General features: G+C 41.4%; 1 protein-coding gene across 1 annotated transcript in view; it reads left to right on the top strand.

Annotated features, from left to right (window-relative positions):
• agrn (agrin) overlaps positions 1-27,567 on the top strand; it is a gene marked incomplete in the record, with an annotated part of 352,884 nt that overhangs the window by 224,877 nt on the left and 100,440 nt on the right. Inside the window, 1 exon segment of the mRNA XM_036129007.1 lies at positions 23,294-23,518. Within this exon segment, the coding sequence (XP_035984900.1) occupies positions 23,294-23,518 (225 nt within the window).

Here is a 27,567-nt window from a genome sequence, read left to right as displayed (position 1 = left end):
TTTCATTCTTCTGCACTGCTTTCTTCTTTCTCCTCAAGACAGAGTGCAACAAGTAATATAAAAAAAGCAGTGCGTGTGTGTGTGTGTGTGTGTGTGTGTGTGTGTGTGTGTGTGTGTGTGTGTGTGTGTGTGTGAGCCGACTGGGGTTTGAAAGAGTGATCAATAGGGATTGATTTTGTGAGTCTGCAGCTGCACATATGGGTTCTTGAGAGCTCCTCGACTGTCCGTCCACTCTTTCCCTGCGCTTTAGAAAGGTTTTATCTCCAGTGCTTAGACACCCTCTCTGTGTGTCCTCACAGTAAGAGGAGAAAAGGTATCAGCACTCCAAAAGGCTCTGACACATCGCAGGCAGTCAGGCCCAAATGCCAGGAGGAGTAGAACCGCGCCTGGCTACTTATCGAATATGTGCGGTTTGCTGAGATTTTGGTATGAAATGAGGACGGGTCTAACGGGGTGTCATGACTCATCGTCATCATTGTACAGCGTTGGAAATAACAAATTGGTTTTCCATGAACCTTTTCTAATTGAAAACACCAATTATGATATCCAGTCAAATGTTGGACCTTGATGAGACTTCTACCAGATGTGTAATGGTGTCTTCCACTTTAGGTTATTTGTTTTGTTCTATTTTTTTTTCTTTTTTTGCAATGTGGCCAATCAGGATGTCTTCTTTGATTTGGCTCTGAGTTAAAAGTGGAAGCGGTTAGCGACTCCAAATTAGGGCTGAACGATTTTGTAAAATAATCTAATTGCGATTTTTTTTCTTAATATTGTGATTTAATGCGATTTTTTTTTTCCCAGTTTAATTTATCATGTGTTTTAAAATATATACAAACAACTAATCAATTTGTTTCCTCGCCATGTGGATTAGTTGCTAAAAGACCCAGAGCATCTAAACTCTGAGCAGAAATGATTGCGTTCTGCCTACAATATATTTCAACCAAATTTGCAATTTTGACTTTTCTCCGCATTAACCACAAGCAACAAAAATGGCCTCTAAATAAAGATGTTTATAAACAAGGACTATTTTATATATGAACTTTTAATGTTTCTATTGATCAGAATATTATTCAAGAGAACAGCTTTTAATTTAATTAGACATCAATCCTTGTTGAAGATAAAGTGCAAAGTCCAACCAACAAGCAAGTCTATGTATAAAACTGATTGACCAGAACTTAATGCTTTGTATGATTATACAAACTCTAAAACAAGTAATGAAATTAGATTATCTCACTGCTGCAACTGTCTTCCCTTCCATGTGGAGGCAAACCCACTTTAAATATTTTACTGACACCTAATGGACGTGTCTAATTCCCTAATTGTTACATAGCCAAAAATTGCTGACCTCAGCGATTTGGAAATTGCGTTATTTTAAATCACGATTATATTGAAAATGCGATTAATTGTTCAGCCCTACTCCAAATCATCCATTCAAACAGCTAGGTGTTCTTAAAGCTTGTGTTTTGGTATAGGCCTGTGATCAGTGATGTCTTGCATCAGCCCTCATTTATTTACACTTTGCTTCCAAGGAGCTGGACTCTGGTAATTCTCTAAAGTCGTCTTGATCAGTATTTTTCGGAAGGGCTTTGAAAGTATTTTTCTTTCTAGAGACAAATAATCATAAAAATGCTCAAATATCATTTAAACTTCAATTTGGCCCCATATGACTTTCCTTAGATTTTATATCACTCTCTGTTTCTATTGATTATTGTTCTAATCATTGTTTTAGATGTGAAGTCAAGACTTCACATCTTATCTCTTGACTCCTGAAGTCAAGAGATAAGCCAGTGACAATGTTTTAAATGAAGTCTTTGGATACTTTGCTAACAACATTTTCTGATAAACATACAATTTGTTTTGATTTCGTTTGTTGGATCTGGAAAAGATACTGCAGAAATCATGTGATTGGCAAGCAATAGTATTTTCGCACCAACAAGGTGATTCTCAGAGACCCTTATGCTGTAAACATAGCTTCCAGCTGATGATCAGCTGAAGGAGGACAATTTTCTAAAGAAAACTGTCAATTTAGGTCACATAACGTAGCTCCTCTTAGGGAAGGGAAGTTCATGCAAGTTAAGATGTCATCTGCATGTTTGTGCCGAAATAGTTTTGGTCATCAGCTACAGCTAGACTGTAAAACCTGCGTATCCTGTGCTTTTTAATCTTTTACAAATGTGAAGTTATGTTCAAAAGCAGAGCATTTTAGGTAAATTGGCCTCATTAAGCTAACATTGTCTTTGCGTGTTACGTTTTTGGGGTATTTTTTTAGAGAAGAACTAAAATAAGACGTGGCCTCGGCCTGTTCCTCCCACCTGTGCTTTTTGTCTTTTGTCTTGTTAAGGTGCTCAGGCTGGGCCGGGTAAAGCCCTGACTTATCCCCCCGTAGGGCTCAAAGCTGCCTGGGACCAGAGGTTTCACAACACCGGAGCCGGAGAGGCGATCAAAGCCAGCCTGCTTCATTCCTTCTTTTCCTCCGCATATCGTGCTCTGACATTATCCTTTGTTACGATGGTGACAAGTTAGGTTGACACCCGTGACAACAGACCGGCGGTGATAGCTTCATACTCTTCAGAAGAACTTCTTTACTTTGCCAGAGAGGAAAAGCAGGCAGAGGTCATCGCTGCCTTCAGATGCTGCGTTTCTTTTCTTTTCTGTTTTTTTTTTTCTTTTTGCTCCTCCTGCCCACCTTTCTGGGGCTTGTTTTTCCTCTTCTTTCATGTTTTTAGACATCTCCCTGGAACGTCTGACATCTCTCGTTTCATTTAATTTCATGTTTCTATCTTACTCCCTCTTGCTCACGTTCGATTCCGTTTGTTATGCATGCGTCGCTCTTTAATGTTTTCACATTTCGTCATGTTTGTTACAGACACACACCTCCATGTGTTTTTGGGGGGGGATTTCTTGCGGTATAGCAACACAAAGTGTCGCAGAATTGTAATGTGGGGAAAGGAAGCAAACGAATGTACGGTTTTCAAACTTTTTTTTTTACGAAGAAAAATATGACAAGTGTAGCCGCACATTAAAATTCAGACCCCTGAATCCCAGAGTCAGTGCTTTCCAGAACCACCTCTGTCTCCGGCAGCTACGGCAGAAGTTATTTTGAGGTAGGCGTTATCTCGGCCGGCCCTGCACACGCAGAGACACAGATATTTGCGCATCTGTTTTCTTTTCTTTTTTTTGCTAATTAGCTCAACCTCAGTCATTTTGACAGAAGAACATCTGCAAACGATTTTCAAAATGATTCTTGGGATGAGATGGGAAGTCTAAGGTTAAATTTTGGTCTCATCTGACCAGAGCATCTTCCTTCTCCTATTTTCTCCCCTTGTGGGGGAACAACGCAGTTGGTTGTGTTGGACTTTATTTAGGAGTATCAGTGTAAAGGGGGCTGAATACACATGGAAACCACACTTCCCTTCACAGTGACGCACCATTTTGGTGGTGGTCTATCACATAAACTCCCATTAAAACAGAGAAGCCTGTGGTTTTAACCTGACAAGATGTGAAAAAGTTCCCAGCGGATGAATGCTTGAGCAAAGCACCATAAGTATCTGCCCTCCTCCTCCTCCTCCTCCTCCTCCTCCTACTACTACCTCTACTACTATTCCTTTTTACCCGTCTTCACTTTCACTCTTTTCTTGTTTTTCATTTGCCACTTTAAGACTTTAGGACAAAATCTGTTTCTCGCAGCTACTCTCATCTGTAGTAGCAGGCGAGCACACATCCACACAAATGTAGAAAGTAATCAAATTTCTGCGGGGTGATTGCCGAGCACATTTATTCATACAAACACACATTCACACACACACACATACACACACACGCGCGCACACGAACAGACACACGGAGCGAGAGGTCATAGTAAATAACTGAGCTTTCGTGCTTTCATTTCCCTGGGGGCATTGACTCTAGCTTGGTATTCATAACCATAACATGCAGAACCTGACGGACCCACTGTGCGTGCGTCCGTGTTTTGTGTGTGTGTGTGTGTGTGTGTATATGTGTGTGTGTGTTTGTGCGTGCGCCGATGGTGTATGTACACCCTGGTGCATGGACACGCATACACACAGGCACATTTAGAGAAATATACACATACTGCAGGCATTTTTGCAAACAGATTGAAAAATATACATTCTTGTTATCAGCACACTCACACTCACACACACATAAAGAGATGATAATGGGCTTTGCTGGGATCCTCGATCCATCTTTACTTGCTGTTCCACTTGTCTGCAGCCGCTGATACTCAGAAGACAAATCCTGTCTTCCTGTTCATCTCTCTGTCAGTCACCTCTCCTAAAAGCTTTAAGGGAAAACACACACACACACACACACACACACACACACACACACACACACACACACACACACACACACCTGCTTAATCCCAAACAAGGAGTTGCATTTTGAGACTTTTAATGTATTTATGCATCTGGCTCCTCCTGAATAATACATTCCTATTTGTTATTTTTCACAGCATCTACTTTCAGAGAGACGGGAGGGATTGAAAATAATAAAAGTGGAGAAGTGGAGAGAATAAGAGGGTATCTTCCAGCTCAGCAGTCAAGAGGAGATATTTCATTTTATTTTATTTTGGGCGGAACAAACACTCCGAGTACAGTCAGGAGCAAATTCCGAAGAACACGCCTGTCTCTGTTTTAGCGCATTTATCTCTAATTTGATGATTTCTTCGAACAGCTCGTTTTGTTGTTTTTAGTGAAATATTCCCTTACAGCAGGTCCCTTTGTTACAGTACCTTCCATTCTGTCATGTTTCTTCAGCCTCCATCCACTGATAGCTTTCATGTAATTCTCTGTTTACACCTCGGCAGTGCAAGGCAAATTCGGACAGCTCACGCCTTCAGGGGGAAGATTGATTTCTTTAAACCCCCCCCCCACCACCACCATCAGTGTAAAATGAGTGAGCCAACGTTAAACTTTCTGAATTTTGGCCATTTTGTCTCCACCAGCTGTTGACTTATTCGCCCACTTACACACAGTGTGTTACACAGACGTGTGTGTGTGTGTGTGTTTTTGTGTGTGTGTGTGTGTGTGTGCGCGTCTGAGATTCAGCGTCTCATCCGTAAGCCAAAAGATGGAGTAATTTCCGTGGTTATTGATCAAGGTCATCAGGCCGCCCTGTGCAGCTGGTTTTTCACGTTAGCAGCCTAATGAGACGCTGTTTACACCGCGGCTGGAATGTGGATGTAGTTAACCGAGCGGGAGGGGAGAGTTTTCGCTTCTTCTGTCCTGTAACATCAGGAATGGAGAGGGTTGAGGAATAAAAGATGGAAGATTGAAGCCACTGTGTGTTGCTCTGTGGTTTTCAGGTGTTTCGCTATTTGAGTTTGTGCTACAAATGCTGCGGCGCATATATCTTCCGTTATTGATGCCAAAGTTACAGTATAGAAACCTCCTCAGTTAGGAAGTAAAGAAAAAAGAAGAAAGGAATAAGGGACACCATCTATCTATTTTCTTTCACTTACTGAAAGTCGTGTCACAGAGATAACAAGTCCTGGAGAGAAAACTCAGAGATCCCCCCCCCTCCCATCATCCCCTGTCCGAGTCCTCCTGGGGGATTACAGAGGGCTCTCGGGTCAGATGGGATTTATAGTCCTTCTAGTGAGTTCAAGGGTCTGTGCCAGGGTCTCTCCCCGGTGGGACCCGTTCAGAAAACCTTCAAAGATGGGTGGAAATGAAGGGCTCGGAATCAGATGCCCAAACAACCCCAGCTGATTTCTTTTCACGCTGAAGAGCAGCAGCTCTACACGGAGATGTCCGTCGGGAGTCAGCAGACCTGAGTTTATCTGCAAGGTAGAGCTAGACACCCTATGGAGGAAACGCATATCACAGATCCTGTGTGGATAGAGAAGTCTTGTGCTCAAAATCCAGATCATAAAAATAGTGACATAAAAAGTGTTGGAATGTAGCTTTGACAGAGAATTGTCTTTCGCCCCTGCTCTTTCGGTATCACACGTAACCATAGCAATGCCCTCATCACTGCAAATTAAATCCTGATGGCTTCAGATCAGTTTTAACATTTGACAAGTCATACCCCATTTTGTTCTTTCCATCTTCCATTTCAGACCACTCAACAACCCATGTACCTTATTATTGCGTATCGGTTTGTTTCTCTTGACAGTTTGGTATTTTTATTAAAAAAAAAACAAGGAGATAAATTATCATAAAGTTACTAAAAACTCAGTTATAAGCCAATTTACATGTGCAAGGATTATGGAATCATCCTTAAAGTGTAACTCACTCCAAAATTGACATTTTTGCTGATAAACTGTATAAACTGGGCCTAAGGGGTGCTACATTAGTGTTACTGTGCAATTCTTTTTTTTTTTTTTACAATTTTCTTATATATTCACAATCATTAACTGTCAAAGAGAGTGTGAAACATTTAGCTGGGCGTACAAACAACATAGCATGGCAGATTCAATTCTATTTCATAAATTGAGAAAAAAAATCTAATGGAAAATTACAAAAGTATGAAATGGTACACACTCATCCCTGATGTGTAGATTTCATTCTATCCTTTTTGCTCCACTGCTTTCCAGTGGAGAACCATGGCCTCAGGCTTAGAGGAGCTGACTTTATATATAACCTCTTCACACTTGGTGGCCACACAGATTCAACTGAGGCTCATGGCTATTTGACACAAACAGAACCATATCATCTGCATAAAACAGATGAGGCGCACTCTCTCACCTATGACTGTGCATTGACATCTGGCCAGTTCACCATCACTTATATCTGCTTAGTCCTATGGTGGTGATAAGGTTTTTACCTTTATCCAGCAGGAAGCTGGAGTATCTGCAGGGCGTCAAGCCATGCACTGGAAAAACATACAAATTCCACATAAAAGAGCCCCCAGTTTGGGATTCAAACCCAAAACCTCCTAGCTGTAATGATAACATCTGCACCACTGTGCAGACCAATCCTGTAGCAGCAGACTACAAACAGGATTGGGTAATAAGTTACTATTCTGAGCAACAAAAAAAAGAAAAGAAAAAAAAACAGTCGTTGAGTTACCTTTGTTTTGCCAGCAGTGGCAATCAGAGAAAAATAAATGCATTAATTTCAACTAATTCCCTTAATGCAGTTGCTTTTACTGACAGCTAGACGCAGCCAGTGCAGTGTGTGACCTTGAGGAGGAGCTGGACATAAACAATTGGCTCCAATTCCCTCGCAGCTCCTCACTGGCCTGAGCTCATAAAAAAAGACCATAATAGAATTTCAGCGGCAGCTAGAGATAGATAACCTGTGTTATTGTGAAAAGGCCAGGATGTGTTTGGCCACTTTGACGCTTTTATGCGGTGCCTCAGCGGCAGGGAAATGTAAAGCGGTTAATTGTGCGGGTTATATCAATGGGGAAACAATAATAAACACTTACAGTGAGGTATATTAGCAGTATGTACTGAAAATGTGGGCAATTTCAGTGTCAGGTAGCAACGGGTGCTGTACTCCTCCAATAATGGGCAGCTCCACTGGAAAGATGGAACGAATGCATGAAATGGCCGCGGGTAAAATGTGCAGATTAAAAGGAAAATTGCATGACCTGTTGGGCTTGCTTGATACATTAATCAGGAGAAGAACTGGCTCTACAGAATCTCATGTGACTAAACAGCATCCATGTGTCTATCACATCAGGATTTTCTTTTAGTTTCAGTGATGCTGAACATACACTGGAAACCGGATGTTTTCAAACGTCCTAAATATCTGTAAATACCTTTTTGTTTCTCTCTCTCTGAGATTAAATCAGACTAAACTCTTTTGGTTTAATTTAGATTACTAAAGCATTTCTCTGGTTGCTAAAACAGTAAAAGCATTTCCACAAATGAAAGGTTTGCACACGTATAGATGCCTTTGAACAGTACGGGGAAGCCCAGATGAGGATGATGTCATGGTTTTGTAATCTTCGAACCAGTTAACCGTCAACCGTGGAGCTCAATGGTGGTACACCTGTGGATGTATTCTAAGGCAGTACTTTAAACATAGTTTCCTTGTGGAACATAAAGGGTATCAGCCAAGATATCAGGAAGAGACTTAAGGACCTCCATAAATCAGGTTCATCCCTGGGTATAACTTCCAGTTGCCTGAAGGTGTTGCTTTCATCTGTTCAAACAGCTATAAAAACTGTTTACATATTGTAGAAGGAGACAGGTTCTGTCTCATAGATGGACGTGGATTGGTGTGTAATGTTCAAGTCAATCCTAGAAAAAAAGCAGCAAACCTTTTGAAGTTGCTACCTGAAGCTGGTGGTGATTACCTCTTAGGATAGGAGCCCTGTACCAATTTGGACTTAAAGGCCGCTGATTGTGGAAGAAGCCAGTACTTCAAAGTCAAAATAAAAACCAAAGACCTTCATTTCTGGCGAAATGTCCTGTGGTCTGATGAAATCAAAATTTGCATGTTTGTCAGTAATGACTATTGTTAAATCTGCAGCAATTAGGGGAAGTTTGGAAACCCTCCCAGTTGTAGAACAGGCCTACAGGGGTGGCCGCATCATGCTGTCTGGGTGTTGTGCTGCAGGAGGGACTGGTGCACTTCACAAAATAGACAAAATGAGCAGACAGCATAATGTGGAAACAGTGAAGCAACATCCAAAAACATCAGTCAGGAACCTAAAGCTTGTGTACCACTGAGTCTTTTAAACAGACAATGAAGTGATGCATAAACTAGTCACAAAAAGGTTTAATGGTGATAACGCTCTCATTGTAGCCTCATAGACAGTGTGTGGGCGGAGTTTAAAAGCTTTGCGCATTATGTGAAGTTACTGTTTGGAATAGGCCAAAATGGCAGCACACTATTGTTTGCATGTGTTGGGAGGATGCAAAAAACCTGTTCAACCAAGGCAATCTAGAAGGTAACAGTCTGGGAATGTATGTAAACTTGTAAAGAGATATATAAACTCACATTACGCTGGCATTCAGGAAATAGACATAACTCTGGTAATCCCAATTGAGCTGAAGCAGGAAAAGTTTAGACTTAATTAATGTCAAAAGGTGTTCAAATAAATATGATCTGTCTGGATTAAGCTTCCATATCATCAGATTTGTTGGATTTATGAGCCTAAACCAGTAAAGTTGTTTCTAAGATTGTAAAACTGTAAACATACTGGGATTTACCTGACATTTCTGACCTCCTACTGAGTTCCCCCCCCCCCCCCCCCCAGCAGTGAGAAAAGTAGACAAAGTCTGCCTGTGCTAACACTGCTTTCCAGAAAGGAAAGGAATCAATCAACATTATTTTGATCCACTATTTGCTCTGAATAAATGTCAGTTCATTCTCTTCCGTCTACAGTTTCTCTCTTTCTGTCTCCGAGAGGCTTATCAGAATAGCTCAAATTAAATTGCTGTTATGTTAAATAGTGCCCTATATCGGTAGGCAGAAATGGGCACGGTGATTTGAGCTGTTTATCTGATTAAATGTATCTCCATTTATGTGTGTGAGAGAGAGAGAGCGAGAGAGAAAGAGAGAGAGAGAGAGAGAGATGCAGGGAAAGGTAGTTTTGATTTATAAACAGTGCTTTGGTCTTTGCCTATCATTAGTTTTGGATCTTAATCCACTGGAACTTTGTCAGTTTTTTTTGTAATTAAGCTCCAATCTTTGTTGCAAAGCTCTCATTTATGCAATGTTTCTATCTTTGCAGGCAGGAGATAATTTATCGTTTATCCGGTTATGAGCTTTCTGCATCTCTGATGTCTCAGTTTGCCAAAATACTGACTGGGAATGTAAAAAAAAAACACAACTTTATGCTCTCTTTTCTCAATATTTAGTACTGAAGGCCGTGGGAAGGCTTGTGGCAAGTGTGGGGTTGTAGTTATTAGCGTTTTTCTCTCCGCTACGTCGTAGTCTGTTAAATGAACAAAAAACGTCAGAAATTTTGCTCACGCATCATAAGTGATGATGCGTGATGACTGTTCTTAAGGTTGAGTGAGCTGAGCTTTAATCTTCTATTACATTACATTTAAATCCACAGAATGACAACCATAGAGAGAAGAAATAGGCTTTTATTGGCTGCACCTAGATCAGGTGTTGTATCAGTTTATGGCAGCAAACCTTAACAGAGAAATGCATTACCATCAGTGTCAAGGAGAAAGACCAACTAGTTTTGATTATTCGACCCTGAGCTGGTCAGACATTCATGCGGAGTATGCGTCGATACTGGAAATCTCTCAAACGAATGCTTGTGTTTTTCTGTGTGGCCCAAATACCTACTGGAACACCGTATTGTGCCCAGCAGCCATCACTCAGTAGCAATCGTTTTGAAGGCAAAGGCCAAGTATGATTAGCCATGTCTTGGTTGCACATCAGTGCGCTGCCTGGCTCCCCTCCAACATCTGCTGTTGTTAATCAGGAAGCAATAAGAGGAAATCTCAACCATTCTCAACTTACGGCCCTCTGAGAACAATTATTTTTTTTTTAGGATGTTGCATCTTTTTATTTTGTCCTCGGCTTGCAGATGTCTTTTTCCCTCCACCTTTTTAAACTATTATGCATCCAGAAAATGTTCATTCATTAGCGAACCATACCTGTAGAATAACCACTAATGCAGCGAAAACAAATCAATTACACGCCATCACTTCTGCACAATGGGGAAAAAAAAGAAAGAAAGAATGCATCATTTGTTAATGGGGATTGTTGTATTAAATGGGTGAAAACCTTGCCGGTATTTTAGCTGTTTTCAAGAACGCTCTATCTTCAGGTCTTGCTATAAACAGTGACAGTTTTCCATTACTTAGTATCATTATTTTCCCTCTCAGTCAGAGACCTTGAGGTTAAAGAAACTGTCCGTCAGCCAGCATTTGTCTTCTTTCCTCTCTCCTTCTCCCTCATTGTTTACATGGAATGAAGGTCTGAAATAAAACATTGTCACACTTCAACTTTCTGGATAATTTGTGGTGACAATCCACCACCACCATCACCTCCACCGCCAGAAACTACAGGCTGTTTTTGAAAAAAAAAAAAAGAAAAAAAACTTTGCCTGGGTAGTTATGTCAGAGTATCGTACCAGAGACCTATTGTAATCATTTCTTTCCTGAAAATCGCACTTTATGAGACTTCTGCCGTTTTTGATTGCACATCGTTCAGGAAAATTATTGAAGGAATTTTATGTGGAGTTATTGCAAGTCTGGCTTTGCTGATTTTGGTATCATTAAAGTGAGATTTATGCAGCCAATTATTACACACATGATAAGATTAAATAAATAACCCAGGGCTCTAGGATATTTCAGTCAAACGATCTTTTTTTGTTGTTGCTGTTTCTTTTTTTCTAATGCGCGCAGGCATATTTACTGATGCCTAATTTGTAAGTTTAGGTTGTTTTAGCGTAACTGTTCATCTCCGGTCCCCCCGTGCATGTCTGCCTGTTTGTGATAAATGCCACTTTCAGACGATTTAATCCTGCTCCGTCTTCGTTCTGTCGCTCAGGAGAATAAATGGGCCCTGTGCAGTCATTTCAGTACCACACCTGTGCTTTACCACGTCTTCCAAGCGTGAGACATCTGCCACTGGAAAATGACAGCCACGGTGGAGAAACCGTCGGCGTGGCAAGCGTTACGGCGTTTCATCATCTGCCGTTCAAAGTTTTTAAACACAGCTCTCTTTGGGCGTTATTACTGCCTTTCAAAACGAGGTCCAGCCATTCAGGTGCTGCTTCTTCAGCTCTTATGGCGGCTTTCTTCTGGGACGCGCCTCTTACTGCTTTACTGTGCTTTACTTAACCAGTGAAGGGCTTTTTGTGGTTCATTTTCCATTCTGAAGGTTAATGCAGCAAAGTGTGTGAAAGAGAGCAACAGCTGCAGGTCAGTGGAGCTCTTTGAAGAACAACATCAAACACAAAGAAGCATCTTCCAGTCATTGGCATCACAGTAGAAAAAGTGTTCAGAGACACACACACACACGCGCGTTCAGTCTGTGTGTGAGCAGCTTGCTGGGGAGGTGTGTGTAACTGTTAATCCTTTGGCCATCCCTCAGTTCCATCCACATGCTCCTCCATACTTTGGTTGGATATCTAGCAGCGGACTCGTCTCATCCATATTTAGTTCTTGGATTTGAGTTCTTATTGATCTTGTCTGTTTATTCTCTGACCATCCCATACTCCCTGTTTTTCTCTCCCATTTTGACCCTTTCCCTTATCTTACTTCTGCACACTTCTCTCTCACTATCTCCATCCCGCCTTATCACCCAACCCAAAACATTTTTTACCAACTTCACATGTTTTCTTATACGGGTTTCTCTTAATTTAAAATATTAATTTAATTTCATTCCATAGGGATTGTCATTACCCTTTTTTTGATCCCAGTCAAAAAAGGGCAAAAACGTTTATAGGCTGAAATAAAGTGATTTGGACAATACGGGTACTTATTGGTATTAGATAGCAATGCACCAAAGCTTCTAGCTAACTGTCAATCTCTGTTTTTGTTATGTTTTCTCCTTCTGATACTTACTGATTTTTGCCAATTCAAATGTCTCTTTGTGAATGATAAATATCAGCATTCAAAAAGTTTGCTTTACACTTTTTGCTGTGTGTGGCCTTTAGTCTTTTATATTAGAAAAAGAGGCGATGTCACACTGTGTGAGAAAGAGGACAGTCGATTTAAAACAGGCTTGTACTGTGACTAAAAATAGCACCCTTTCTTAGCAATTAGCTAGTTAGCATATATGACTGAAATGTATGTCTCTGTGTTTATTCCCTTATGGAATATGTAAATCCATATTACAAAAAGGCAGCCATGATTTCCAAATGCAGCATTTTTTATTACAGACAGATGGGGAGGACTCAGATCAATAAACAAAGCAGCTTGCTGTAATATGTTTAGCCTTCCTGTTATCTGCTGAAAACTTTGCTCTCCGTGTAAAACTAAGAGCCTGAATGGACAGCAGATATGTCTCCATAGAAGATATGGTTCCCTCTAGAGGAGTATTTCACCTTTTGTGCTTTAATGATTTATTTGAATAATCCTTCTTCTTAAGGTTTGAATAATGAAACAGCCAACAACTTTGGTGAATTTTAGGAAGCATAATAAGTTCAAAATGTTATGCCTGCTATTGCAAACTAATTGCGATGTGTGTATTTGAAGCAAAGGCGGCAGATGAGTATTGTTTTTGTCTAAAGATCAAAATATAATGTAATTTTGAGACAGTTAACAAGTTTACCAAAACAATCAACTTTTAAATCTCTGAATATTTGGTTTTATATTTTTCTCCATAACCCAGTCAGAGGTTTCACAATTACATTTCTGTTTCTGTCCCACAGCAGCATTCTCTCTTTTACGTGCCATTTTCCACTGTTTCTTCTCCTGCTGTTGAAAAATGGGGAAGTTTCTTGATTAGAACACACACTGCCGAGTCCCCCCACATCGCATCATTGCTTTTGATTAGCTTCTTCAACCCCCTGCTCCCTCCTTTATCACTATCAACACAACAGGGAGTGCAACACACACACTCACTCACTCACACACATATCACATGCTCACTTGCAGACTTATCTGAACTCCATGCCTGCCTGTAAATGTGCACTGGCATTTATGAATCCATGCTCACACACATACACATGCACAGACATTTTGGCTGTTACTGGTGCTTTGGCGGCAGGGCATCAAGTAAAGTCAGCACGGGGCTGACAGCTCCCTGTCCCTAATGAAGCATTAATAAACTGCTGCACCAAACAGTGGATCAGAGAGCAGTAAAGCTCCCCACCTGCCTGCCTGTCTGCCAGAGGGGAAGATTGGGAGGGAGAGGATAACTGTAATTCCCATCCTTCCAAGCCCCTCTTCCCAACTTTTCAAGTATCACGCTGAAGGTTTTCTCTCATTTGCATGCGTCTGAAGTCAAACGTGGGCTCAAATATAGGTTTTGGATATTGCAGGGAAAATTTCAATATTGCACTAATCAGCATTTCAGCTAACTTCGTGGCTAACTGTTTGGTTTGATAGAACAACATGCAAGGGTAAGGGGGACTTTTGATATAAGAGGTCTGCAATCCTAATCTGAGTCAACAGTAACAGCTTTAGCAGAGATGGTCGCAAAACTGTTCTTACCTAAAGCAGGCTGACACAAATAAAAGTGGTTGAGTTATTTAGCTAGCATTAGCACTGCGGCTTAGCTTGCTGCCAATGTAGCTATGCTATCTAAATAAAGTTCACTCACTCATAGTCTACTAAGGTGACATGATCCCTCAGGGACTTTATAATAATAATAATAATAATATGCAACAGTTTATCGTCTGGGTCTTTGTTACAGACAGAAAAAAACTGTTCAAGGTACCTGGAAATAAGATTTTCACAGTAATTTCCAAACTCAAAATAAAGATCTATGGTTCTTTTTGATAAAAAAAAAATAATCAAGACAATAATTTTTGCTTTTATTTGACTTAATTAGTACAAAAACAGTATGCAAGCAGCACATAGTCATTGGAAAAGAAAATAGAAGGATTAACTGATTTAGTAATACAGTTGATAGCGCTTGTCAGAAGTGTTCATAACTATGACAAAGTGTGCAACTTGGATTCAGTTGTTGAACAAAGTGTTCACTCTAAACAGGCATCTGGTCTATACATTTGTTCATCAACAGTCTCGTGCTTTTGGGGATTTTTGCTTCATATTCTCTATGATGGTCAAACACAGTCCCCAGTATAGGTAGCTGTGGTTTCTGACTAACGTCTGGTCTGCTTTTTCCGCCTTCAGGAATTTCTTCAAATACAAAGCAAAGACAACATGGTTTGAAGATGAAATTCTTAACCTGTAAAACAAATGCTGCTCGTTAATCTTGAAACGTGGGAAGCCCATAACGTGTTCTTCAGATATTAACGATCCCTGTTTGATGTTTCCCTCTGCTGCTAACCAGCTGTTTACTCAACAGGACAGTTCTTGGTGACGTTTGCAGTCCGGCATGTTTAATACAATACCGTTGTCAAAACAGGAACTTGACTGGCCTTCCATATAAACATCAGGTCATTTGCCTTCAAGATGGAATCAACTAATCCTTTTCACTGCAAAAACGGATCTAAAAATAAGTAAAATGTTCTTAAAGTTTATGTATTTATCCTTGATTTGAGCAGGTAAATAACATTATCTGCCAATGGAATGAGTATTTTGACCCCTAAAATAAGATATTTAGACATCCTGCACTTGAAATAAGGTGATGAAGATGAATTGTTCCTATTTTAAGTGCAAACATCTTATTCCATTGGCAAATCATCTTATTTACCTGCTTAAATCAAGGACAAATACATTAATTTTAAAGAATATTTTACTTATTTCTAGGTCTGTTTTTGTAGTGTTGGAAATAGCTTGTCTTTATGTTGAGAAGGCCTAAGTAGTCGCTGGGGTCACTGTTGGCGCATGCTTTTGAAACACTATTTGCGACCATTGAGTTCTTCATAATTGAGCATTCCAAGTTGCAGATCACCTGATTAAGCAGTGGCAATATACTGACACACTGGAATATACTACTGTCCTCATAATACTCGCCAGTCACAAGTTTAGACTGCAGCTATAATTAATTACAATATTGAGTGGATGAAAATAATATTATATTTAAACAGTGCAACAGTGACTTTCAATTATGTAATTTAACAACTTTAACAAGTTGCTCTGCAAGAAAGCAACTGTTTTAAATACACTTTTGATTCATGTTTTTTGGACTTGCAAATCTTCCAGTTCAGGAGGGAGAGGAATTACCCTTTTCAGACACCATTGTGCAAGTCTGAAGTTCTCAACAATTAGCGGTGGAAGTTAGTACTGGTATGCTAACATTAGCCTTAGCCACCAGCTGAGCTTACTGCCTTATGTTCTTCCTTTGACCCATTAGTAATGTATCCTAAAACCTCCATATAAACAGTGGATTATAAAATAAATTCAGCTTGAGTTTGGAACTCCACTTAAAGATGCATACTCACTATTATTATTACGGTATTATATTATACAATATTATTATATCAGGTCCATATTCTGTTTCCCTTTCTTTTTCTTTTTTTTTTGGTGACAACAGTCTAGTAAATCTATCTACTATCTACTGGACAACAGTCCAGCAGATAGATCAGTCTCCTTTGGAGACTGATCTATCTGCTGGATTCTTGATGCATTTAAGAAAGCCAGTCCAGCTTCTCTTCCATTTCCCCAACGTTTCTTGTTTTTTTAAGTTTCTGGTTAGGACTGAGGGTTACAGTTAGTTTTAGGGGTTAAGGTGCAAGAGTGATGTTATCTAAAAGTATTAGGTATGAAAATGGTGCCTACCATTATACACTTCTCATATTGTGGACCAGCCTTGGAAGAAGAGTACTTTGGAACCTCGGTTTCCACAAAACTAAGGCATGGATGGGAAAAGTAAAGAGGTACCTCTTATAGTCATATGCATATTAAAAATATTTTCTGATTAATATTACATTAGCAAATATGAGGGCTAAAGCAGTAGTACCCCTTAAATTCATTTTATAATTTTTTTTCAACATGAACTACTATATTGTGGAGAAATTCAGTTTTGTTTCACAGCTGCAGTGGTATGTAAATAGACAGGAGAATTACCTTTGATGTGTAACACAGTAAGTTATGTTTTTTTTGGCTAATGATAAATTGAAGTTTCAAAAGCTTTGAAATATGCTAATTCAGCATGAGCTCTTTATCTCCTTACGGCCACTTTGCATTGATTTTCTTTGTAATCTTGAAGCATTCTCTTGAATCTTGAGGCACACCATGAATAGTAAACAGAGCTTATTGGTTTCTTAATGGTTCTTCTCCCACCTGTATAGCAACACTACATCACTGACTGATTTCTGTCCTAATTTAAACACCAATTTAATTAACATTAGGATTGTGTCCGCATTCGCATTTGCGATGGTGGTGTGCCACAGCATGCGCATCCATAATTAGGCACACATGTAGTTCAGGCCCAGCGTGTCCTCCACAATGGTGGACAATACCAGCCGTCTAAATCAAGTATAGGAAACCTGCTGACTGAAGATATTCTCTGGAAGTCTTCCCATTTAAATTCAAGCTGCTTGTGATTAATAAGAGAGCATTTGTTCAGTGGAAAGACAGATGATCGCACAATAATGACAGAAATCTCAAAGGGCTTTTAAAAGTGGCTGAATCTCAGAAAATGAAAAGAGCTCAATTTATTCTCTATTTTTTTTATAACTGTCTCAGGAAACTCGAAATATGCTGACCAGAATCACACATAATAGACCAAATTCGTCAGCTTTGGTAGACACACATTATTTAATTTTATACGCCACAAGTAGTTGTTGTGAATTTATTGTGGAAAACAATTGAAATGGCTTAACAAATAAAATGATCGGGGCAAGGTGACACCAAAGTGTTTACATTAGAGGTAAGGGTGCATCTCAGAAGGTTTTAACGTCATCAAAAAGTTTATTTATGTCACTAACTCAGTTCAATGAACCACACGCATGTATTATATTTAAATTCATTAAACACAGAGATATATTTGCAGTTGTTTTCTGTAATTTTGATGACTGGTGGTGGTCAGAGGGCCCGGTGGCGCCGATGTATGGCAGCCTCGCCTCTGTCAGTCACCCCAGGGCATCTGAGGCTGCCAACACAGCTCACCACCGTCAGGTCATCGAGCTAGTTAAAGCGCTATACAAGTACAAGCCATTTACCATTGTTTACACCTAATGAAAACCTACAACTTAGTTTCTCAAAGAAATTTGAATATTACATGAGACCCATTAAAAAGGCTTTTTAATCTAGTATCAACCTTATTGAAAGTATGTCTATGTACTGTTCAGTATATGCACTGCACTCTTGGTATAGGCTCCTTTTGCATGAGTTACTGCCTAAGTGCAGCGTGGTATGGAGGGGATCAGTCTGTAGCACTCCCGAGGTGTTAAGGAAGCCCAGGTTGCTTTGATAGCAGTCGTTACCTTGTCTGCTTTCTCTCAGCTTCCTCTTGACAATGACCCATAGATTCTTTGGGGGTTTTGGGTCCAGTGAGTTTGCTGGCCAGACAAGCTCAGGTGTACGATGAATATTAAAGCAGGTATCAGTACTCCTGTGTGGGCAGGTGCCAAGTCCTGCTGGAAAAGGAAATCAGCATCTCCATAAAACTTTTCAGCAGAAGCAACCATGGAGTGTCCTGGCAGACAGCTGTGCTGACTTAGGACTTAATATAACTTTGGCCACTAGCAACCACCCAGTCCTTTTTCTTTTTAGCCCAGGTAGAGCATTTACTGCTGTGTGTGCACCTTAACTCAGGGAACCTGACTGATGTGGAAGCAATGGGTGTATTCACAGGCCACACATTGAGTATGCCTCAAACTCTTCAAGTTTTGCTTTACAATCCGAACACTGCAAAAAGGAAACGAAAAGCAAGTCAAATTTTCTTGAAATTACCGTATTTGTCCTTGATGTGAGCAGGTAAACGAGATTATTTGCCAATGCAATTTGTATTTTTACCTTTAAAATAAGATTATTAGATACTACACTTGAAAAAAGATGATGGAAATGAGTTGTTCCGATTTTAATTGCAAAAATTGCAGTGCATTGGCAGATCATTAAACTTGCCTGCTCAAACCAAAAATATGTACTTACTTTTAGTTCCCTTTTTGCAGTGAAGGCTGTGGTTATCCCTGTTGCTCGTGCATCTTTTTGCCCCTTTTCCATCCACTCAACTTTCTAAAAATATGCTTGGATACAGTTTCTGTTTCAATAAACCTCTGCGGCTTACCCTGCTTTATGGAGAGTGTCAGTGAATCTTCACAGGGAAACTGTCAAGTCTCCATGATTGCTTTGGCCATAACATGGCTTTGATGCCTGCTTCCCTTTTTGAATTGAATCACTGACACACATGAACTTTTTCATGCTTGTTATTCTATTGTGTTGAGTTGCACCCGCATATGAATTTGTTGGCTCGACAAATACTTAAATCAAATGGATGATAAGTCATCATTAAATCCAAACATAAATAGATATATGAAAATTCTCTGACTATATCCGAGGACGCCAGGTGTTCGCCTGAAACGCTTTTTTTCCCTTCCCCCGAATAAGACACTACAGACGTCTCAGCTTCCTGTTTGAGCAGGGATGTTGCTGCCGCAGTGTCACTTTGAATCTTTATCTCTCTGTCTTTATTCTTATCTTTTCTTCCCTCATTCTCCTTGCCCGTCTAAACTCGCTGAGATACACTCCAGCAAAGGAGACTGATCTAATTGGCAGCAAGACTCATTCTAATTTTACGACGGCAGCTCAGCAGAGCTTTTTCTCTCCCCTGCTTTCTCGTCTCTTTCTTGCCACCTTTCACGTGATGATAATAAGAAAATACACTCTCAGAAGTTTGCTGCAGTGGGCATGTTTTTTTTTTTTTCTTTCTTTCTTTTTTTTTCCATTTGTGCTTGTTACACCTATCACATTCGCCGAGGCAATTTGTCCGCTTGTCTGGGTCTGAGAAGGGCGGCTTATCTGCACTAACGCCCCATCGAGGCTACGCTTCATATCCAAATTGGCTCCTGTTAGCATTCAAATCAAGAGAGCCCGCGCCTCTCCTTCTTTGCCTGTAAGCCTGCCGCTATGCTCAGAGGCAAAGGAAGCTGGGGATGGAAGAGAAACCCGGATTATTATTCAGGGAAATCAAAAAAAATTTTTTTTTTTAAAAGATGTCACTAGCTACCACAAAATAAACAGGAGTGCCCCCTCTGCCTGTTCGACCATGCCAGCTGCTGGCTAAACTAAATAATTTTACAGAAACCCTAAATATTAAAAAAAGGCACTCTTTTCGGGTTCAATTTAACCAAACATTATAGACCATTTCTGATAGTATCGCTTGGGCCTCACAAAAGTGCATAGTTGTAAAAGTGGAAGGAAAATGATACATGGTGTTCTTTTTTTTTAAGTTGAAATTGGAAAAGTGTTGTGTGTGTTTCAGCTCCCCTGACTGAGTAGAACCACCTTTTATTTCATTTACACCTGAAAGCCGTGAGAGGTATGCCTCTCCCTGCTTTGTACATTTTTCTTTGTTCAGATTAGCTCAAGTTGAGACAGACTGAATGGAGAGGTGTCTGCAAACATGAGGCCTTGCCACAGAATTTCAAGCACATGTAGGTCCGGACTTTAACGGGGCAGTTCCAGCACCAGAAACCGTTGCATTCTGTCTCTGACTGTATCTTTAGGGTTATTGTTCTGCTAGAAGATAAACTCTCACCCTGCTCTTAAGTCTTTTACAGCCCTCACTATTATTTTGTTGTTGTTTTCTGGAATGTCCTGTATTTATGCTACATTCATTTGGAGCTCAGAATGACGTACGTCACACCCGAGTTGAGAGGGTTCTAGTTGCAAGTCTGAGAACCGTGGGATTTAATATTAGTAACCACAGTACGAGCAAAAAAAACCAAAAGAAATCTGCATTAATGCTTTCAAACACAAAAGGAACATGTTGGTGTATATATATTTTAGGGAGTTATATGTTCAAACTGGATTAATGGGAGACAGACAGTTGGATCCACTTTCACCACATTCATGTGTGGCAGCCATATTGGATACCAACCTCTGGGCTTCTCAGCCACCACCGACCTTCTCAGTTGTAACTATTGTTGCACCGATACCAGTATTGGACGGGGCCCGATCCAGCACTAAAACGGTCCCGACTAGTATTATACATGTTATATAAGTTCATGAAAGTTGCACTATTTTGGCATTTGAGAGCCAAAACTCAGGGTTTAAAGTAGATTATTCAATTGTTAATGTAATTTTACTGTCTTATAATTTCATGAATGTTGCACTATTTGGGCCTTGAGAGCCAAAAGTTTATTCAACTATTGTCACCCATTCCAGGTAGGCAAAAAAAGTTCTACTACCCTAAGTAGTATGCAGTTCTTCATATACACACACACACACACATCAATTGCCAACAGATGGTATCGGTATCGGCCAATACTGCACAGTGTTGTGGGAGTTTTGGGTGGAATATTAAACAATAGTAACTGAGTTCCCATCTTTACTAAATGACGAGACGGTGGTATAACGTTCCAGCACTTTTATTGAGAAACTGAGCAGAGATTCACATAGTTGGAAAGTAATCGCACCCCACGGTTCCGCTGCGGTCTCTGTCTGCCCTGTCTCTGCCTGCCTCGCTTTCGGGCTTCCCCTAATACTGCACCGTGGCCTTCCCATGAGACAAAACAAAGACAGTCTATCGTAAACAATCAGTATCCCTCAGCAGCTGCAGCATTTGGCCTTGCAATCAGAAAACAGTGGATCTTATACACAGACATCAGGTCTCCAGGCCTCCTCTGTCCGAGTGGTGTGAGGCCATAGTGACTTCAGAATAATAATTCTTATAACACACAGCCAGGTATCGGGTATCGGTATCGGGGCCAAAAAATGGCATCGGCGCAACACTAGTTGTAACTCTTAACTTTAGGCGGCCCCACCGGGAACTTACAAAAAAGCGCTTCCAAGTACAAAGACCATTAACTCCAGCCGTCGTTCCCATCAACTCCAACCTCTCCATGATGCTTCCACAAACATCTTTCCTCACGGAGCTGCCGTGTTCAGGATAATGTGCTGTTAGTTCTCACTGGATTTTACGGCGGGGTATGAGAGTGAAGAAAAACGCATGGCACAATTTTCTTTTAGCTATTTCTCTCTGTAAAAAGATTTTAAACCATGTCTCATCTTCCTTCCACTTCACAACAACGCACTACTATGTCTGTTGTACAAAATTCCAATGAATGCTTGGAAGTTTAGGGGGAGGAGGGGGATAAGTGCTTTTCTAAGGCACTGTACCTCAGCCCAGATCCTTTTGTACATGTGAAGCAGGTACTAAACGTGCCTTGTGCGTTGCTGCTCCAACAAGGCTGTTACCTCCGCTCTGTATCCGGGAGGTCATCAGCATCACATTGTTCGCACGATAAGACACAAAGCATCACAATGGCCATCTAGCCGGCGCGGGCTGCCACAAGGCTGTCATCAGCGGCTCACAATACCTGATGATTTACAGTAATTACTTTTGATTTCACCAAGCCAGTCTCAGCCAGTCTCCTTTGGTCCGGGCTGCAATTTAGCACTTTATTTTTTTGAAGATGCTTATAAAATTAGGTCTAGAAGCAGTTTCAAAGTTCTCCCGGCGCAAAGGAGGAGGTGTTCATTAGCGACTCTGAGGCAACAGACCTCAAAAGAACTTGACAGCGGGACGGGGGAAGAAAAAAAAAAAAAAAAGGGAAGCGAGAATGTGTCACGACGATGAGGAAAGCAAGGTGGGGCGATCCTTTGATCAATAGTACTCCTTATAGCAATCCTGTCTCCTTACCCATCCATAATATACATATCTCTGCATGCTCTCCTTTCTGTTATTAACAAGCCGGCGCTGCTCCATCTTTGGAGCAGGTATTGCATTAAAAAAAAAAGACATTTTCCCCTTGTCTTCGCTTCCGAACGATGACAGGTGGAAGAAAGAAGAAAAAAAAAAAAACACAAAGCAATATGCAAGTCAGTCTATACGCTCCAGTTTGAAATTAAATTCATCGATGCTGGATGTAACAAAAGAGGGTTGATAGTATCAGACTAGGGTAAATATTTATTACAAAGAAGGAAAAAAAACGGGAGTCAGGGCCTAGGAAATGAGAGGGCTTCCAGCGCTCGGCTCGGCTCTCACGGGAGAGAACGTTTGTCCGTGACAGCCATAAATATGGATCACGCTGGGAGATGACAGCGATCGTAATCTCATGGCGGTCTTTTGTCAAGCACACGAGGCCCCTAGGACTACCCCCCCCACGATGGCGAATAAGGCCAAATTAAAAAGTTTCACCTTCTCCGTTGATTAGAACGAGCCACTCAGCGACAAGTGGCGCGCCGTTTAATTGGGGTGGAAACAGTTTCCTCGGGGCATTTTTGGGGGGACTTTTTTTCTGCTACTTTTCTTTCTCATGGACTAAATCGTCAAAAGGTAAATACGCCGAGGGTCGCTTTGCAGCCGGGCTGATTAAAGCACGCTCAAGCATAGCAATGGGAAATGTGGTCCGAATGCAAAGCTTGTAATTCAATTCACACCGCTCGCCGACATGAACAGGACCTGTTGGTATGCGTGGACGAGCTACTGCGCCGCCGCCGCGTCCTTACCCAGGGGGTGTCAAGTACTTCTTCAAATAACCGCGCCGGGCTTCCAAAAGAGCCGCACAGATAAGATGGCCCGTCATTCATAACGCACTCCAGTGTGTGCACAGAGAGTATTCAGCGGCGTTCCACTCCTGCTCGACAGATGTACTCGTCAACGTGGAAAAAGGAAAAAAAAAAAAAGGCTTTTGGCTAAATCTCCCGTTTCGACCCCCGCAGCTCTGAAAGACCCCTGCACGGAGGTGACCTGCAGCTACGGCAGCACCTGCGTCCAGTCGTCGGACGGCCTGTCGGCTAAATGCGTGTGCCCCCTGAGCTGCGACGGCAAGGCCGGCGAGACGGTGTGCGGCAGCGACGGCAAGGACTACGCCAACCGGTGCGAGCTCCACCACCACGCGTGCAAGAACCAGAAGAACATACGAGTGCAATACAACGGAGCCTGCGGTGAGTTTCTATTTCTTTTGACATTATGTTTGCTATTGGTCTGTCTTTTCAGAAACTGAATCCAAAATCCATAAGAAAAAAAAAAAGTGTGGCTATAGGGTACACTGCAAAATGGGTACCCTATAAAATGTTCTTCAAAAGAGCGTATTTATCCTTGATTTGAGCAGGTTAACGAGGTTTTCTGCATATGTAATGAGTATTTTTACCCCTAAAATAAGACAATTAGACATACTGCACTTGAAATAAGACGATGGAGATGAGTTGTCATCCATTGGCTGATCATTTAAACTTTCCTGCTCAAATCAAGGACAAAAACACTCATTTCAAGAAAAATGTGCCTAGTTTTAGTTCCCTTTTTTTTAGTGCATTGCTGTTTTTAGCCAGCAATCCCAATTTTTCAAATTCGCTGATTTCTGCGTGAACATACATATTTTTATGCGTGCACACACTTTTTATCAGTGATCGCTCCCCCTTATTATTATCTTCACCCCCGTTACATAAAGCCAAAATCCACAATGCTTTTTGTTTGACGTAACTCTGATTACAGTAGTGGATCTTCACATTCGAAGGAGAGGAATCCATTAAGAAAAAAGGCTTTCCTGCTTTATGATTTCCTCTGGAAAACTTTCTCCTCTTTTCTTTGTTTACTACCACTGCCTTTGTTGTTGTTTTCCCTCCCCGTACCGCAGTCACTCCTGGCACACCTCAGCTAATTCCCATTTTTCTTTCAGATTGCTCTGCTTCACACAGGCCTTCCCGTGGTGTGAATTGTTGTTTTCTCTAAGTAGGTCTTCAGAGCTGTCGTTATTGTCTGTTTCTTTCGCTCTTCCTTGTTATCGTCTGGCAAGTGGTTGTTTGCGCTCGGCGCGCTCAACTTTTACGTTCCTGGCAAGCCAGATGGAGGGGGAGAGAACAACAGAAAGTAGCTGCGTCTCTCCGCAGCGGGAGCCAAAGCCGGGCGTCGGGCGTCGGGAGATAGATGCGCGTATCTACGGGGAGAAGGTTGGTCGTATAAATCCAGAGCGAGTCGCCCGCATTCCACTGTTTTCCCTCAGAAGGGCCAAGGCTCAGGGGAGCAGATGGCCCTGATGGGTTTTCTAAATCTCCCTGCTGCCATGGCTTCTGAAAACCTTGGGCCAAACCCGTTTGATTTATCCACACTGCTAGTTTTTTGTAGCAAACAAGCTATTCTTTTTGTAATTACCCTACTTGCTCTGCTAGAGAAAAGCATGGATCCTGGAAGCAGTTCCTCTCGGTTAATGGGAGGTAATGGTCTTTCTCTCAGATAATGGTCTGGCTGGCGGCTGAAGCACTGCGTCATGCAGAGACACTGCGTGAATTACGATAAAACCCTTGTTTACTCTGTTGCGAGTCTCTGCAAGCCTTTGCATTGTGCTGCTGGAAATCAATGCGAGTCCTGGCCGGTGGTCACCCTGCCTTTTTAACCGCGCCACTCTGTCCCGCTTTTAAAAAGCCCCGTCATTGTCATTCCTTGTATGGCTGCCAAAGGTCTTTGGAAACCGTTCCCCTCTTATTTTCCTGTTTCTCATTCTCTCTCTCCTCCTTTCCCCCCGATGATAGGACGCTTCATCCTCAGCGTGTTTTGAATGACTCGCCCAAACTTGGCAGTGATTTAATGTGTTAGGGTGCCGCATAAATCCTTTTTGTCTTCCCGCATCCTGGAAAGCGTGGACGGCAGGATAAAGCCTGAGCTACAGTTTCCAGGAGGTAGAACCGTCATCCCGCACATCCCATTTCATTATGATCCGCAGACTGATAGGGCAAAGGGAGCGGAAGCAGTGCCCCGCCGGAGGAAGGGAGGTGGCAGAGAGCTAATCAAAGCGATGGTCTCTCCATCTATTTTCTTGTCTAGTCTCAGATCCAAGGTCCTGCCCTGTCCTGCTCTCATCCACGGGGCCACTGATGCTATCTCTGAAGCACCATCTCGATTGTTTCCAAGTTCCAACCCCACAAACTTAACTGGACGTCAAACATTATTTGTTATAATTAAGTACGGCTGGGACAATGCATCCACCTTTAAAGAAGGGGTTTTAGAAATATTTTTAGGAAAACTTTGAAACCATTTTTGTTTTGTGTTGAAAAATGAGATAATGGTTTTAAATGTTTAAAGCAGCCTATAAACCCTGTGAGAAAAAAAAATTCTGTCCAGATTTAACTGAACATTATATTGCATTATTTTTATCTAATGATAAACTGGTTCTAATACTAAGAAATGTATTAGAGATGCATTTTGGCTGTTTTCACAAACCAGATCAAGGTTAGACAAATTTTAAACTGTTGTAAAGAATCGCCGTTTATTGTTCTATTATTGGGCTCAGGTTTGACCATCTCTAATGAATTTAGATTTTAAACAAGATTTCTTTAAAACTGAAATAACCTCTTGCCTTGTGCTAATGGAAAGCACTACTCTCACGTTACTTTTTGCACTCTTGCCCTGTCACGGTTTGCTCTTTCTGCTGAGTGCCCCAAATTGCTGCTAAGCAGTGCTGTCTCTGTTAGTTGATTTTGTGATCATAAAACCACAGAATAACTACTACTTCCTGTCTTATGCTGGTGAAGATTCTCAGTCATCCAGGTCATGGTCATTCCAAAAAAAGTAAAAAAACAAAGCAACTGGACTTGTTTTCTTTAGTTTGCAGCAAGTTTTTTCGCTTCCTCCCCGGAAGCTTTCTTCATTTCCAAAGTCTGGAGTGTAATGTGGAGTACCAAGCTTTATTCCCCTTGCCTGACAACGGCCTTGCAATGGCTTAGATAACAGGAAAAAGGTCCACCCCTAGTAATGCGCGGGTGTTAAAGCATTTAAAGCAGCAGAAATGGACGAAACTGTCCACTCCTCTGTGTTAAACGAGGAGCGTTAGGGTTGTTATGTACCCTCCTGTGGAAGATTGTACTCCACATTACTCCAGACTTTTTGAATGGCGTACCGCGAGCGAGCTATTTTTTAGAAACGTAACGTCACGATGACGTCACATCACGTGGTACGCATTAGGACAAGCTTGCATAGTCCGCCGCTGTTTCGCTGTAAAGAGGACGTGCGTTACCCTTGGTTTTACTCGGTAAATGACTGCTTTTTCCAAATCTAAAACCATGGTTTTTAAACATTGTTGCTATGGAACGGGCAACAGCGACTCGAGGTACGCTGATCGGCCGCATATGAAGGATGTTTTCTTCAAGACTGCCAAGGAGAAATGTGTGCGCTGGGTACACCGGTGCGGTCAGCCTACATATGTAGCAAGCATTTTGTCGGAGGAAAGGGCCCAACCGAAGAAATCCTGACCCAATTCCAGCGACATCAAGTAGTGAACAGGTAAGAGTATTTAGTGGCCGACATGTTAATAATGAAGCGCCTGCTACCATGATACCATATAGGCTATCATGGTAGCACGCGCTAACATGATACCCTGCTACCAGGATAGCTTACTCAAAAACATTTCAAATAAGACAAACATTAAACATATACCGATCCCTGGACGGACGCCATGATCGCCGCGCAGGAAAAAAACAACAAAGCTTACAGTTCGATCAACTCGGCCCGTTTTCCGTTTTTTTAAGCCCTCGACACTCAAGCCATCGTTTGAGCTGAAGGTTGATGTGTTCTTCGACAGTGCGACCAGTAATCCGTGCGCCTGGGACATTGTCTTGGAAAGTTTAACGGCTATAGAGTCGGTCATATCGCTGGTTCTGTTGCGCGTTGTAATAGCTGGTTGCTACGGGCGTTCTCTACCTGTATGTCCTACCTAAGCGGCAAAAGGGGCGTTGCTCTTGAGTCGGTGACGTCACGTGCGGCGTATGCCATTGAGAAAGCTTCCTGGAGAGGAAGCGAAACTTCTTCAACTACGGAAAACAAAACAGTCCAGTTGCTTTTTTTTTAAACTTTTTTTGGAACTTCCTGTCTGCTTACTTCAAAATCAGAGCCTCCATCAGAGATACAGGGTGCGTGTACTATATGAGCTCATTTCATAACCAGAATTTAGATTTTACCTGTACTCTGTTAATTTCACAGACATGTTTTATGTTGTTTAATAGTT

This window comes from Fundulus heteroclitus, chromosome 1, assembly GCF_011125445.2.
Source record: "Fundulus heteroclitus isolate FHET01 chromosome 1, MU-UCD_Fhet_4.1, whole genome shotgun sequence".
NCBI lineage: Eukaryota > Metazoa > Chordata > Actinopteri > Cyprinodontiformes > Fundulidae > Fundulus > Fundulus heteroclitus.
Note: the sequence above shows the minus strand (reverse complement) of the source record. Positions and strands in the feature narration are given on the sequence as shown.